This window comes from Gopherus evgoodei, chromosome 2, assembly GCF_007399415.2.
Source record: "Gopherus evgoodei ecotype Sinaloan lineage chromosome 2, rGopEvg1_v1.p, whole genome shotgun sequence".
Lineage (NCBI taxonomy): Eukaryota > Metazoa > Chordata > Testudines > Testudinidae > Gopherus > Gopherus evgoodei.
In genome coordinates this window covers 257,172,966-257,189,578 of record NC_044323.1, presented here as the reverse complement: position 1 = coordinate 257,189,578, position 16,613 = coordinate 257,172,966, and the positions used below count along the sequence as shown (strand labels likewise).

The 16,613-nt window shown below is 40.7% G+C and overlaps 1 protein-coding gene across 11 annotated transcripts in view; it reads right to left on the bottom strand.

Annotated features, from left to right (window-relative positions):
• VPS13B (vacuolar protein sorting 13 homolog B) overlaps positions 1-12,198 on the bottom strand; it is a 928,813-nt gene extending 916,615 nt beyond the window's left edge. For 10 of the 11 annotated variants that reach the window (XM_030553556.1, XM_030553553.1, XM_030553555.1 and 7 more), the window contains exons 1-3: positions 12,098-12,198; positions 10,303-10,480; positions 1,159-1,302 (exon numbers count right to left, since the gene is read on the bottom strand). In XM_030553556.1, coding sequence (XP_030409416.1) covers positions 1,159-1,302; positions 10,303-10,449 — 291 coding nt within the window. In that variant the 5' untranslated portion in view covers positions 10,450-10,480; positions 12,098-12,198. Of the gene's footprint in view, positions 1-1,158; positions 1,303-10,302; positions 10,481-11,997; positions 12,071-12,097 lie in introns of those variants that run through there. The other variant, XM_030553554.1, reaches the window with a different exon arrangement.
• Between the last annotated feature and the right edge of the window lie 4,415 nt (positions 12,199-16,613).

The window sequence follows — 16,613 nt, the reverse complement described above, 5'->3', positions numbered from 1 at the left end:
TTACCATTGAAAAAATACTTAGTGTCTGGGTGTTGTTTTTATATATAGATATACATGAAAGAGACAGAAAGAGAGCGTGCACACTGCATGGGTGGCATAACTAGGACCAGGTTTTCCAAAACAAAACAAAAATCTCTAATTCCAGAAATAGATTGACTTTCATTACAGAACATTTATCATATAAATGTAATGCAGAAATGTTCTCCAATGTAATTACTTTCAGATATCTAAATATTGGTATCAAATATTAACAGTTCATTAAGCAAATTGTGGAAGTTCTATAGAAGATGGCTTAATCATATGTTTATTTCCTAGGACTCTAATATAACTGAAGTATCTATTGAAATGAAATAAATGTTTAGACAAAGTAAGAAACCTAGAACTAAAACATGCTTTAGTGTTAAAGTGTTCCAACGTATTGTTGATTAACAATGAATGCTGAAATATGGCAAGATGCTACTGCATATTTCACAAAGCTCTGTGCTTTTTTTTTAAACTCATATATGCAAAATATAATAATATCCACTTGTTGGTATAATACCCGATTTCACTGTGGTGGAATTAAAATTTTACAGACATGAAATGTTGTTATGCGTCTGTCACAAACAACTAAATAAAAAGCTTTTAAAAGACACTAAAAAATGTCTTCCAAGACGACTTTATATTTTAAGCAAATAACTTCTTACATCAAAATGGAAAAGATAGCTATATTGAAATAATAGGAACTTTAATAAAGCATTCCTACAGCAATAACTCATATCTTGAGGACACAGCCTAGTGATGCTCTATATAATTTAATCCAGCAGTGGGACACAACTTCTTGGGTGGTAAAAGCTGGAAGCACTTAGGATGCTATGTTGCTCTTAAGATTCATTTGCTCCCTAATCAAAGAAAAATTTTGGCAGAGATTCATTAACCTGCTTTTACACCTGCAGGAACAACACTACAGCAAATAAAGTGAAAGAAGAGAAGGCATCACAGTTCTTGTGATATTAACCATGATTATTGCTTCAGTGCAGACAAAGACTTTTGGCCAGACGTGACAGACAAAACAAATTAGCATTCCTGTAATACAACATCAACTACTTTATCAATTTTTTTGAAAAACTCTCAATTTAACAAACTATATTTTATACAAACTCATCATAGGCTTTTTACCTGGACTCCATCCTTTAGTTTCAAGATGCACTCCATTGTATTGATAGTGATGACAACTGGTTCTGAGCCTAGTTTTGTCCACGGTACATGGATTCGTAACTCATGAATATGTCCACTTAAAAAACTAAATGGTAGTTTCAGCTCCTAAAAAATATGAATTAACCAATTAGATATTAAAACTTAATTAAAAACAAAATCAAAATTGTCAAGGACACATTTGCTACTTTACAAAAGATTAAGAATAAAATCTTAAAAGCCACCTCGCGCCCACGCCCTCCCCCCAAAAAAATCCTCAAAAGTTCTTTTTTCCACCATCAGTTATGTATTGCATAAGTCTTGTCACTTTAGTTAATAATTGGTCACATGCATTTACTCACACACATTTATTGTGCTTATGTGTTCAAAGGAAACATCTGGATTCTACTATGTCCCTGATAATTAAGGAAGGTTTAAACCACAGTCTCTCTTATATGCAGCTACAGTGAAATGCAACACTACTCTAGAAACATAACTATAGCATACTCACAACAATTAACAATGAAAGTTAATTATATTCATACGCATACTGTATTATTTCCACAGTGCCTGTGGAGAGCATGGAGCCTTACAGATTAATATTAAAAACTGCAGGGGGAAGAGGGGGAAAGAAGAGGTCTCTGCTCCAAAAACCTTTTAATACTTCAATGGGAGTTGCAAGTGCTCAGTATCTCTCAGGAACTGGCTCAAATCAGATGAAAGACAGCAAGAAATGACGAACACACGATGGAGCAGGTACTTAAAGAATGAGGGCTATGGTAAAAGAATATGAGGGATGTTTTTATTACACATGTATCTTGTTGGTTCCTTTTAATATATAAAGTTGAGTTTGTACTCTTTTCCTCCAGTGTTAACGCAATATTAGAGGTGAAGGGAACAAGTTAAACAGGAGGAAAGGAGATCAACATGGGAAGACTAATCTAATCAGGCTGCACTCCACACAGCAAAGAAAGATTTACTTGTAGTTTATTTGACATACGGATGAGAGTTTCTGTACACACTGTATATACAACAAATCTTTTGAACATGGTCAGGATGAAATACATTCAGATTTTTTTTTAATATAAGCATTTCTTCCACTATAATCTATGCACAAGATTTCAATTAATTTTAACTACATAAAAATTTTGAAGAGTCTCCATTATTCCATTCAAGATCATTTGAGACAAGGAAAAGACTGACATCCAAAGTTTCTCAAAGGACCACATTTTAATTCACTTTAACTCCAAACAAAGATCTACTTGTAAATTCTCAGAAAATTCATTCTGTACTCAAAATGTTATATGCCATTTTGCTGCCTATAACAAATGGAACCAATCACTTTACACCAGCTTTCCAACAGCCCAAACAAGCAGGTAAGAATAGGAAGCATTACGCTCTCCAACAGCCTGACAAAATAAAAAAAAAAATGTATAACATACACATGAGGCTTTCACACAGGAAGAAGATAGCAGGCCAGTACGAGCTGCAATTTAATTGAGTTGTAGAAGTAAGCTAGGCTTCTTGTCTCTCAAATATTTAATTTCTATGCCAATCATCAGTATAGCAATGTTTATTTAGACACTGATTTGCCTTTACATGTGGGAATTCTAAGTTTACTTTAAAAGACATTCTGAAATAGCTTTTTTCTCCCATTATTTACCACATGGATTTAACTCCAAGTCCCACTTGTGTCCAAAGCTTCCTACAAGATATGTGTCATAAACAGATAGCTAAGGGTTAATGTCTCTTTCACCTGAAACACCTGACCAGAGAACCAATCAGGAAACCGGATTTTTTCAACCTTGGGTGGAGGGAAGTGTGTCTCTGAGTCTTTTGTCTGTCTGCCTGTTTCCTCTGAGCTTTGGAGAAGTACTTTCTACTTTCTAGTCTTCTGTTTCTAAGTGTAAGGACAAAGAGATCAGATAGTAAGTTATATGGTTTCTTTTCTTTGGTATTTACATGAATATAAGTGCTGAAATGCTTTGATTTGTATTCTTTTTGAATAAGGCTGTTTATTCAATATTCTTTTAAGCAATTGACCCTGTGTTGTATCATCTTAATACAGAGAGAACATTTGTATTTTTTCTTTCTTTTTATATAAAGTTTTCTTTTAAGACCTGTTGGAGTTTTTCTTTACTTCAGGGAAATTGAGTCTGTACTCACCAGGGAATTGGTGGGAGGAAGAAATCAAGGGGAGAGCTGTGTGTTGGATTGCTAGCCTGATTTTGCATTTCCTCTGGGTGAAGAGGAAAGTGCTTTTGTTCCAGGATTGGGAACGGAGAGGGGGAATCACTCTGCGTAGTTTCACAGAGCTTGTGTCTGGGTATCTCTCCAGGAGCATCTGGAGGGGGGAAGGGAACAAGGATTATTTCCCTTTGTTGTGAGACTCAAGGGATTTGAGTCTTGGGGTCCCCAGGGAAGGTTTTTCAGTGGGACCAGAGTGCCCCAAAACACTCTAATTTTTTGGGTGGTGGCAGCAGTACCAGGTCCAAGCTGGTAACTAAGCTTGGAGGTTTTCATGCTAACCCCCAAATTTTGGACGCTAAGGTCCAGAATCTGGGAATAAGGTTATGTCAATATGGAAAAATGCTTTGAAGGGGGAAAGAAAAAAACAACAACAAAAAAAACAACACACATTTCTGAAAGCAGGAAGTTGAGCAAAATGCAGAGAGACACAGGTTGCCTATATACTTAGAAGGTAAATCAACTTTTCTGTGCCAAAGGAATGTTGATACAAATGTTGTCTGACATTATCCTAATTGGACAAATAATTGTCTCTGCAGTGATATAATGCAAACTCTTTGTTGTGGTACTTAAGAATGATAATTGAGGCAACACAGAACAAACGTGTGTGCCACATTTACTAATTTAACGAACATAACAGAAGCCTTATTTTTATTCCCCTTCTACTCTCCTGGAATCTTTTCCCATTAAACTAAGTATTACATGGAATGTTGAACTATACTAGATTACATTTGTTTAATATTTAACACTTACATAGTGTTTTACATATTTGAAGTACTGTACAAACACTAAAAGATATATGCTGTAGCTCTAACACAAGATACAGGTTCAATGCAGAAATTGTTGGGTTAGATTCTTTGTCATGTGTTTATGCAGGAGGTCAGACTAGATTATTTTAGTGGTCCCTTCTAGCCTTCAAATATATGAACCCTCAATATCCCTGTGGGACAGGTAGGTAAGTTACGTATTATTACCTTTTCTTCCACATTAAAATCAAAACTTGTCTTCCTCACATTCAGGACTCTGCTCTATAAATAATATATTACAGTGATGCCATACAATAGCCATAAGATAATAATTAAGGCATTTTGTGTTTGCAGTTCCAAGATTAGGTTAAACTAATTTTTAAAGACAGTTTTTTCATATTTTCCCTTCATTGTACCACTATAAGGTTGTTTGGATGCTTTAACCGTGCATTTCTCTACCTTAACATGTTTGGATTTCTCTTAAGTGTAACCTTAACCGGATCTAAAAATTAATGGTAGCTTCAGTACAAGTGATCGTGACTTGATCAGATTTCTAATGTGCAAACAGAACAAAGTTCAGACCAGTAATTATACACACACAGAGTCCAGACTGTAAACTACCTTGTTTGTCCCAATGCTGCCTCCGTAGATGCTCTATGCTACCCACCCCAGCAGCAGCTTCCTTTCCCTGACCAGCGCACTATCTACCTCCGCAACCGTACCCCTCCCAGTGGCACAGGGGAAGGCCAGGGACTACTTTACCCCCCAACCGATCCGCAGCCCCTGTCCGTCCGGCTGGTCACCCTCCACGAAGCTCCCACGGCCTGCTAGGGCTGCTCCCAGCTAGCGCAGCCCAGGGCAGGAGAACCAATCTGATACTCACGCATGGGGGGTAACAGTTAGGGTGGGTTAACGGTAAGACCAATACTTACTGAATAACCAGTTAATATTTTACATCTCTACTTTCAATACTTCTAATGATTTGAAAATATACAACAACTTTAAAACATTATTTTAACTTTTAAGGGCAGATTCACCAATACACCAGAGAAGCACAAAGCAGTCAGAGTATATTGACCAGTTAAGTGAGGTTTACTGCTGCTTTGCATTGCCAAAGCAGCGTAAAACTATCAAAATGTAAGGTGAATCTGTCCCTTACTTTGCAAGTGACTTAATGATTTCTACAACTGTCTCACTGAGACCAGCGATATGAGAAAGAGGTAGAAGCAATCCAGCCCCAAAGTCCCATTGCTTGTATGCGATTAGAGATCTCTCTGCATTTCTGCTTCAGTTCCCCAGCAGCACTACCTTGAGCACAGCTGAGAGTACTTTAAGCACAGACACCCAGCCATAATGCAGCCACAGAACCTTTAAACAACAGTGCAAAGAGGCCAAATAATCTATAAAGGACAGTCTTTTCGTTCTGTTTGTACAGTGCCTAGCATAGAGGGGTCCTGGTCCTCGAGTAGAGCTCGTAGTAGTAATACAAATAATAATAATACCAGAGAGAATGCCTGACATATATCCTGTCTCCCTCACACTACTGACTCATTCAACCAATAGAAACATTGCATGCAAGACAGCTGTAAAGGGAAAGATGATTTGTTGAGTTTCTTCTGATACCACAATGCCCCTGCCCTTAAAAGTTACCTGAGCTATTGATTTCTATAGTGCCTATAGTAATACAAAATACTTTATAACTTAATTTCAACACAATTTTTTCCACTATAATCTATGTACAATATTTCAATTCATTTTAATTATATAAAAATTTTGAAGAGTCTCCATTATTCCATTCAAGATCATTTGGGACAAGGAAAAGACTTACGTCTAAAGTTTCTTAAAGGACCACATTTTAATTAACTTTAAACTCCAAAGATCTACTTGTAAATTCTCAGAAAATTCATTCTGTACTCAAAGAGTGGGTGCTGTCATTTTTATAAGGATGCATGTATTTTTCATACATAACAAAAATGCTGCACCTTTCCTTTAAGTGAAAAATGGAACTTAGGCTTAACTACATAGTTGCAACCAGTGCCTGCATAATAAAGAAAAAAAATACATGTGCTCTTGAGATAAATTTAACAGAACTTAAATTTCATTTAAATGCATTTAGCATTATTTACACAAAATTCTGCAAATTATTTTTAAAAAAACCTTAGGAGGGTGGCCTGACAGCCCAGGAGACTGAAAAACTCTTTAGGCTCATTCTAAGCCTTCCTAGAAGTCAATGAGAATCTTTCAACTGAGTTCAGTGAGTACTGGCTCTAACCTGGCATCGACAGAATAGATTTAGCACATTTCCTCTAGTTGCTTTTGTAGTGTACCTCCATCCCAGCTTGAAGTGCCTTTCTCTAGAACAGTGGTTCTCAAACTTTTTCTTTCGCAGACCCCTTGAAAATTGCTGAGGGTCTTGGTGTACCACTTAATGATCCTTCCAAATGTTGTTTGTATAATTAGCTAACTATTGTAAAGTATTTTGGATAAAATTGCTATATTAAAAAACCTAAATAATAATAAACATGTTTTTGTTCTATAAATAAAAGCACACAACTCATATTTTAATATCAGTAGTCTCTTCCTTGCCATGGCAGCCACCGAGCTGGGGCTGGGAAGGAGAGGGATCTCTCCCCAGCAGCCGCAGCCCCGGAGCTGGAGCAAGTTGCCTCTTTTTCTGGCAGCCACAGACTTGCACATCCCAAATTCCCCCCACCCCCTCTTTTCACCCCACTGCCGCCCCCCACCTACCTCCTATTTCCCCCACCTCACCGCCCTGGCCCCTCTCACCTACACCCTATTCCTCCCAAGGCCACCATCTCACCTTACATGTGCATCTTCTCCAGGGTCCAGGCTCCTAATTAGTGGAGCCAGGCCTGCATGGTTCCACTAATTAGGTGGGCTGCCCTTCATTCTCTCATGTGCAGCTGCCCAGGTGCGCATCTTAGAAGGAACTATCCACGGACCACCTGAATGGAGCTCGCAGATAACTGGCGGTCCATGAACCACAGTTTGAGAACCTCTGCTCTATAAGGCGGTATGTGGTCCATCTTCAATTCCCATTCACTCTCTGAATTCTGATGAGGCTGCCAACTAAAGTGTCAATTATAGTTATTGTTTTAAAGAGGGCACCTACCCATGTAAAACTAAACTAAGAGCACCAGATCACTCATTTCATGTAGACTAACAGGTGTTAAAAAACTTGCTTTCATTGATCTAAATTTTGCTTTCAGATATATATCCACAACTTTCATTTAAGTCACTAAGAGTTGCATGCAAGTATCTGAGGCAACATTAGCACCTATAAGTAAAATGACAACAGACTCCATTGTTTCCCATAGATATATACATATACCAAATATTAAACTCAATACTTACATGAATTTTCTACATCATAGTATCTGAGCACTTTGCAGACAATAATTAATATACGTCCTCACCACACTCCTTCTTACTATGATTATCCCATTCTACCAGTGGGGAATTGTGGCACATACAGATTAAGGACCCAGTCTTGAAAACACATACACAAGGAAACAATTTTGCACACATAAGTAGTCTCACTAAAGCTCAATGAGATTTGCAGGTGCAAATGTTTGCAGAAGGGGGCCTACACAACTTGCCCACAGTTAAAAAGAAAGTTTATGGCAGAGCCATTAAATGAACCCAGATTTCATGGACCACCAGAAAACAATGCTTTCTTTTAAATTCAAGGGATTCTATTCCAATCCAACTACTTCAAAAAAACATGTCCACTTGCTATACTTAGTAAACAAAATTACTTTATGGCAGGAATCACCAGATGGGATTGTTAAACAGTCTTACAAGTACATCAGAACGGCTACACTGAGTCAGACCAACAGTCCATCTAGCCTAGCATCCTGTCCTCTGACAGTGGCCAATACCAGGTGCCCCAAGGAAATGAACAGAACAGACAATCAAGACGTTCATCCCATCATCCATTCCCAGCTTCTGGCAAACAGAGGCTGGTGACATTCAGCGTATCATGTAGCATCATTAACATACCTATCCCTCCTGGAACTTATCAAGTTTTTTTTTTTTAAGTCTTTTCTTGGACTTGATGTACACTACCGACTTATGTCAGTATAACTATCTCGGTCAGCAGTTTGGAAAATTCACACCCTTGAGGGATGCCGTTATACCAACCAAACTCCATTGACAGCACTATGTCAACAGAAGGACTTCTCCGACTGACATAGCTACCACCTCTCCGGGAAGAGGAGTACCTATATCTAGAAGCTCTCCCTTCGATGTAGGTAGCATCTTCACCAAGAAATACTGTTTTGTGATGAAGTTTCCTTTTGAGGGAGCCATAGAAAGAAACAAGATGTTTTGCTCTCTGCCTTAAATTTAACTGAAGTAAATTCTAGGTGCAGACCTGCCTCCTAGGAACCAGGCAGTTTGTGGGCTGAGATTCCCGAAGGAGCAGATTGCCTACATGCTGTTTGTGAATGCACCTGCTCAAGGACTAGAGTATACGGTGTAGATAAAAACAAGTTACCCAAAGAAAATACCCGCAGTCCACACTATCAATTTCTCCTTCAAAGGAAAACTGACCTACAAGGCTCTATAACTCATTGGAGAGGCAACACGAGTAGTCATCAAAGTGAGATACTTTCCAAGGAGAGAGATAGTGAGCTGGCATTACTGCTGAACCAAAATGGAACAAATAGCTGAGACACGAGCAGAAATCAAAGCACACCAGAAGAAATTAAAAGATGACCTAACATAGTTTCTGGAAACTTCTCAGAAAGAAGTGAGAGATAGCCCAAAGGCAGAGATCTAACATAATCAGCTGGAAACAAAACCTCTGTTGATTAAGACGACATGAAGGGTCAGGACAGATTTTGAAACCCAGCTACAAAACGCCTAGTGTGTGCTGACAAATTGGATTGAACAGGTGACCACTGACTTAATTACCATGGACCAAAAAGTTTTTCAAGAAATAGAAATAAACCAGAAAGCTTTGACCAACACAGAACTTGCTAATAAAGCTTAGATGCAGCAAGGACTTCAAGGACTGAAAAACTGCTCTGCGAGAAAACTCAGGAGGGTGCAGACAACCTTAAAAGTCAGCCACTGCCATAGGAATGAAGCCAGAATTTAGGTAAAACTGGAGATTTCCACTCTATTTGTAGCCTACAGGAACTCTGATAAGGAAGAAATCAATGTTCAGGGGCTAAAATAATTCAGAAGTTCCACTATCATTGAGGAAAAAACTTCCTGGGAGACTCTCTTAGTTCATTTTACCATACCCCAAATGAATGGTCGGTGATAGGAACAGTAGAGTGTTTGGGGATGAGGGTGTTCTCGCTGCTAGCTTGAATGGTGCTGTAAAACTTAAACCACAAAAAGAGAAACTGAGTTGGTACAAGCCTCTGATATGAAGTTTGGAGCCAGACATCAGTATGACCTCTCAGGGCTCAGCAAAGAGGTAGAAGAGACCACATATGAACTGACAAATAACCTGAGGAAATTAGATATGCCAGAAATAACAGATACAAGCAAGGATACCCAGCTGGACTTGGACTTGCAAGATCACCGAAAGGTATTAGACACTTGGTGCGGGAGGGGAATTTGCTACAGAACTACAGTTTTTCCATGCACAACCCAGCAGAAAGAGGAAAGCTGCTACCGAAGAAGTTGGAACCTTTCTGCAATGAGTCCCGTAAGTTAAAATCTGCATCTAAATGATTAAAAGGAGGATTTTAATTTGATTCACAACATTTTGAATGGTTTTAAACATCATTAAATTCAGATAGTAAAATAAAAGATTGATAATATTTTTTAAAGAGAGAAGCAGTTCAGTTAAGTGCTGGTACTGTGAAATAACGGATCACTGAAAGAAGGGATATGCTCATGAAGAGACAGCAGTCTCTTCAAGTCCAGTGATTTGCAGAAATGCAAATGTTCATCCACTAGAACAGGGGATGTGTGATCCCCAGAGCAGCTAACCAATAGGGGGAAAAACCTCCAAAAAGAGGTCTAGATGGGAACAAAACAGATAGCAAAAATAATAATGATTGTAAGTGAATACTGATATACCGATAGCATCTTGAACATTTTACTGAACTTACTTTAAATTGAGCCACATACATAGTAGCTACTGTTAACATACCTGTTCAAGTACATCCAGCTTCAATTCAAGTTTGCTAAGAACCACATCTCCTCCCCATAGTGACAGCTGTAGATCTGAGGGCTTCAAGTTCTTAATGTAGCGATTCACATAACTCATTAAAATAGGAGTCACATAGGACTCTAGCATCGTGGAAGATTTCTGGATTATACACCAAGCACTTTAAAAAAAAAAACAGTAAGAGACCACATTAAAAATTAGCAGCATTAGTTAATGCAATGTATGAAAATGTGAAAATGTATTTCAAGTTTTGCTTACTAAACAGGGGTTATATATACTTAAAGAAAACATTTGACACACAAAATGTACATATATTAAATATCTGTATTCATGAATTTCCAACCTATTTGCATTAGAACCAGTAGTAAGCTTGTACAATATATAAAAAATAAATCTGCAGGACAGCATGCTTGCCATATTCTTACATAACACTTAACAGGAAAATAATCTCTGGATCTACACAAATCCTGACAATTTATAAACTCACCTTTTGCTGATGACAACAGACAGATTAGAACATTGGCTCGGACTGAACTGGCACCGATCTTATAATGAGTTTTGATCAATTTTTAGATATCAAGAGTGAAGTTCTATTTCCTACCACTCTTGGCAAACCAAAGTACTAATTGCATTTGGCACAGCACAGTTTCTGACACAGACAGTCACAAGACATGCATATCTTCTTTTCATGACTGTCCAGCATATAATGCAATCTTATATTAGCCCACTTCAGTACTACTCAAATCCTATAAATAGGCTTGGCAGAATTTGATTTTTTTTATAATTTTGATGGACAATATTGGTTTATTTTTAATCATTTTTCTCAATTGTTATCTATTTTAATTTTCACAGTTGTACAAAATTATGGGGGGGGAGTTAGAATAATTATTTAATGAAAGTAGACATTCAGATTCAAAGAGTTAAAGCTTTATAAACCTTAAATAACAAATTCTCAACATCACATGTCAAACATACACAGTAAACATCCTTAAACCAGACTCTAATAAATTCTCAAGCAGCATTTTTCTTACTTTGCTTGTCTGTAAATTTCTATTATTGTGGAAGGAAATTTTTTGTAGGTTTGTCTACTGTGACATTAACATGTCCTGACATTTACCAATAAAAATCTGCTGCTAATCATTCCACACCTATATCAGGACATCCACCCCTCACTACCACCTGCCTTCAAAGCTCCCACCCTCACTATCACCCTTCACCACCACTTGCCCCCAATCCCCACACCTACCCCTGCTGCCCCAAACCCTCCCACTCGCCCTCATCATCGCCAGCCCACAGCCCTTCCACACTCCCGCCCCTCACCCCTCCCTGCTGTCACCACCCAGCCGTGCCTCTGCCTGCTCCCAACCCTCCGACTTGCCCCTCACCATCCCCTGCCCCGAGTACCCCCGACCACCCTCCCACTCCTCACGCTGACTGACCCAACCTCCCCTTGGGTAATGGTAAATGGTGCGGCGTAAAGGCCCCCCAGGAAGAGATGGAGGTAATTGTGCGGAGAGTAAAAGCCCCCAACCCTCTCACACTACCCCGCCCCCGCCTGCCCTCAACCCGCCACACACACCCCCACTCCCCCCGTGCTGCACTCGCCACTACCTGCCACCAACCAACCCCTTCACGCTACTGCCGCCCCGCCACGCGCCCCACCTTCCCAACACGCACCCATCGCACTGAACGCGGTTCCCAAGGCCCGCTCCCCGCCGACCCCAGCAGCCGAGCTCCTGAGCCCCGGTCCCACGCTAAGCTGCCCGCAGCGCCTCACCGTGACGGCTGGCAGCCGCGGCCGTTACCGCTCGGCTGGGCAGTTCCGGGTTCCCCGGTTGGTGTCCTTCCCTCACGCGCCCCCCACGCGTTCTCGGCGCAGGCTCGGCCGCGCAGCCCGGCCGGAAGGATCGGGCGGTGACACCGAGAGGCGGGAGCGCCGCGCGGGCCTTGCCTGGCCTCGGTGCAGCAGTTGCGTGTTGGGGGTTCAGCGCCGCGCGGGGAGAGGATCGCTGGGGCAGGAGGTTAAATGGTGCCGGGGTAAAAGCCCCCCGGTAGGGATGGGGGGAAAGTAAATCGTGCCGCGGTAAAAGGCCCCTGGGGAGAGATGAGGGGAAGGTAAAAGCCCCCGGGGTGGAGATGAGGGAAGGGTAAATGGTGCCGGGGTAAAAGCCCCCCAGGTAGAGATGGGGGTAATTGTGCCTGGCTAAAAGCTCCCCCTCTCCGCTCCCCACACACGTGGAGAAGGTAGTAATATAACTTGGAATGGGCTTCTTTATTTAACCCCGTTGTAGGCTGAGCCTCTTCATTTCTATGAGCCTTGCGAGGAGGGAGGGTTCTGTACAGCAACAGCAGGGCTCAACTGAAGGGAGAAAGAAGCCAGATACCCTTGAGCAGAAGCAAGTTGGGGTGGACCTGCTGTGAGAGGGACAGGGTTTGCAACGGCTGTGCTGATTCTCCCCATATGGTGAATGAGACTGGAAGTTGCACTCTGCTGACTTCCACCATGAGGGAAGAGGACTGGGGGTGCAGGGTGATCCTCCTTTTTTCACCCCACTGTGTAATTTATTTAAAATACAGTAATTTTATTTGTAAAATACAGATAATTGAAGTAACCAGCCTCAGTTTCACGGATGATGTGTAATAGATTCATTTTAAATTGTGGACTAAACAGTGATAATTTTACTGTAATTTTTAAATATGGGGCAGTATTGAAACTACAGTACCAGTACAGTATTATATTCACACTTGTGATCTTGCTGAGGGTCTTACACTCAATTCAGTGGCATTTCTTTCTTTGTCTGTCCCTTCATAACATGATAACTTTTGAACACTGCATCTGATCAATTGCAACATTTTAGGGAATATTCTAGGCCTCAATGACCTGAACCCTTTTCATCTTCATGAAAACTGGAAGACAAGAGGAGAATGAGGAATGTAGAGCCCCTACATCTGGTTAGCAGAGCCAGCAGTTTCAGCTGCTTCTAAATTGTCTATAAATCAAAGAACCAGTTGATAGTAGCCATTAACACCTTCCAGCATAACAATACTACCCTCTCAGCTCTGCCCATCCCAGTACAATTTAAAAATGTTAACACTCTGACTGATGTATCTCCCAGAAAGAAAAGAAATAAAAATAGCAGGGGTAAAAGGCACACAGAGCCCCTGCCATAAGTGGAAGAATGAGGGACCCTTATATGGGGGAATTATAGGGCACACATAGCCCTGGCATTGGATGTAGGGGGAGAATAGAGGAAAATGGTATGAGTGGGACAACAATGAGACAGTCCCTAGCATGTGGCAAAAGCGGGGGAATAGGAAGGAGGACACAAAGCTCCTGGTATGTGATGGAGGGGGGAATAGAGGTCACGCACAGCCCCTGCTTGGGATAGGGTGTTGTAGGGAGTCCCTGATACAGAGGGAAATGGGAGGATGGCACACAGAATGGGGAATGGAGGAATGCAAGGAGCTCCTGTTGTGCAAATTGATCAACCTATGAAAGCAACAAAGTGTGACTAGTTACATGCGCATCTACTAGTTAAAGAAGTCACTGGACTGAAGCACTTAAATATGGCAAAGACTTGGGATTTCTTTAAATCAGCTATACAAAAACTATCTGAACTTTGCATCCCAAGCAAGGGGGAAAAACTGATTAGGAAAGGCTCCAGACGCAGCTGGATGAATCACCACCTCAAAAAGATTATTAAGAGTATGTAGAAAGCTATAAGGAACGGAAAGGGGGATTGATCAGCAAAGAAAGCTACATATTGGAGATTAGAAAATGTAGAAATAAAGTGAGAATTACTAAAAGTTATGCTGAATTGCTCTTGCCAAGGAAATTAAAATATTAGTTTTTTAGTTATGTAACTGAGAATAAGGAAGGATGAGGTTGGGTTGCTATGCAGTGTGGACGAGAAGGAGATTAAAGTTAATCTAGATGTGGCCCAAAAATTAATTTAGTATTTTGCCTCATTTTTCAGTAAGGGTGATAATGTGAAATATCAGCATGAGGGCAGGACGACTGATGGAAATGAGTGTACAAAAATGGAAATTACCACATCTAAAATGGAAGAAAAACTTAAAAGAGCTCAAATCGGGTGGCCAGATTATTTCCGTCGTAGCATACTAAAAGAATTGATACAAGAGATTGCTAGTCCAGTAGCAAGGATTTTTAATAAACCAGTCCATTCAGGGGTAGTACTCTATCACTGGAGAATAACTAAAGTTGTTTATATTTAAGAAAAAGGAGAAAAAGTGATCTGGGCAATTAAAGACCCATTAGTCTGACCTCAGTAGTATGCAAATATTTAGAACAAATTGTGAAAGAAATAATAATTAAATTCATAGAAGTAAAAGAGTTGTAATGCAAAATGGATTTACAAAAGGTAAATCATACCAGACTGATCTGATTTCCTTTTTGAGAAAATGACTGATTTTTTTAGATAAGGGAAATATAGTAAATCTAATATACTTGGACTTCACGAAAGCATTTGACATGGTACCACCTAGGAAACGATTAGTTAGAAAAGATGGGTATGAGTATAAGAACTGTGAGGTCGATAAAGAACTGGCTAAAGGGAAGAAGGCCTTGGGTTGTACTGAAAGGTGAATTACTGGACTGGAGGAAAGTTACTGGTGGAGATTGGTCTTGGGACCAGTCTCATTCAATATTTTTATTAATGGCACAAAAAGTAGGAGTGTGGTAATTAAATTTAGTACATGATATAAAGTTGGTGGCCATGGTCATTACAGAGGAGGACTGGATATTATATAGGAATATCTAGGTGAACTTGAAGGCTAGAGTAACAGAAATGGGATGAAATTTACTACATTTAGAAATAGTACAAAATGCAAGGTCATGCACTTTGAGTCTAATAATAAAATTTCTGCTACAAATTGGAAGCAACAAAGGAGAAAGTCCTTGCTGTGCTTATGGATCATAGAATGACTATGTGCCACCAGTGTGAGGTGACTGTGAAAAAAGCAAATACGATCCTAGGATGAATCAGGCAAGGCATTTCCTGTAGAGATAGACAAGTATTAATGCCATTATACAAAGCACTAGTAAGAGCTCATTTGGAATACTGTATATAATTCTGGTCACCCATATTGATGAAAGATGAATTCAGACTGGAGCAGGTGCAGAGGAGAGCTTCTAGGATGATCGGGGAATAGAGGGCCTGTTTTAGGAGAGGAGACTAGAAGAGCTTGTCCTGTTTAGCCTCACAAAACAAAGGTTGAGAGGGGTCATGACTCATGTCTATAAATACATTGGGGGTAAACACCAGAGAGCATGAAGAGCTATTTAAGCTAAAGCAGGGTTTCTCAAACTTAATTGCACCACAACCCCCTTCTGACAACAAAAATTACTACATGACCCCAGCAGGGTAGCCTGAGCCTGCCTGAACCTAATGACTTCAGCCACAGGCAGAGGGCCTGTAACCTGAGCCCCATCACCGAGGACTGAAGCCCTTGGGCTTCGGCTTTGGCCCCAAACAGTGGAGCTTGGGCTTCAGCCCTGGGCCCCAGCAAGTCTAAGCCAGCCCTGGTAACCCCATTAAAATGGGGGCACGACCCACTTTAAGGTCCTGAACCACAGCTTAAGAACAACTAAGCTAAAGGAAAAACAACAAGGAATCCTTGTGGTACCTTAGAGACTAATAAATTTATTTGGGCATAAGAGTGTTGCCACAAAAAGAGATGGTTACTCACCTTGTGCGGTAACTGAGCAAGATGTGTGTTCCTGTGGGTGCTCCACTTTAGGTGTTTGTGTGCCCCTGCACTCATAGTCGGGGACTTTTGGTAGCAGTGCCTGGTTGGGTCGCACATGCGTGGTCCCTGTATCGTGCTGTTCCAGACAGTTAACTGATGCTGTGTGACCAACCCCCACTCCATTCCTTCTCTACTGCAGAGACTGATTAAGAAAACGCTGAAGTAGAGGAAAAGAGGGAGGGTAGTGGAGCACCCACAGGGACACACATCTCAAAGAACCTCAGCTACTGCACAAGGTGAGTAACCTTCTCTTCTTTGAGTTCTGTCCCTGTGGGTGCTCCACTTCAGGTGACTTCAGAGCAGTGCCCTCCGATGGAAGGGGGAGCTTCAGAGTAGAAATCATAACAGACGATAGTACAAAGCATCCAAACAAGTATCAATGTTGCCTGTTGCTCTAAGGCATAGTGCTGTGTAAATGTATGGGCTGAGGCCCAGGTAGCAGCTCTACAAATGCCCATGATGGGTACATTGTGCAGGAAAGCAGTGGAGGTTGATAGGGCTCTAGTGGAATGTGTGCAAATCCC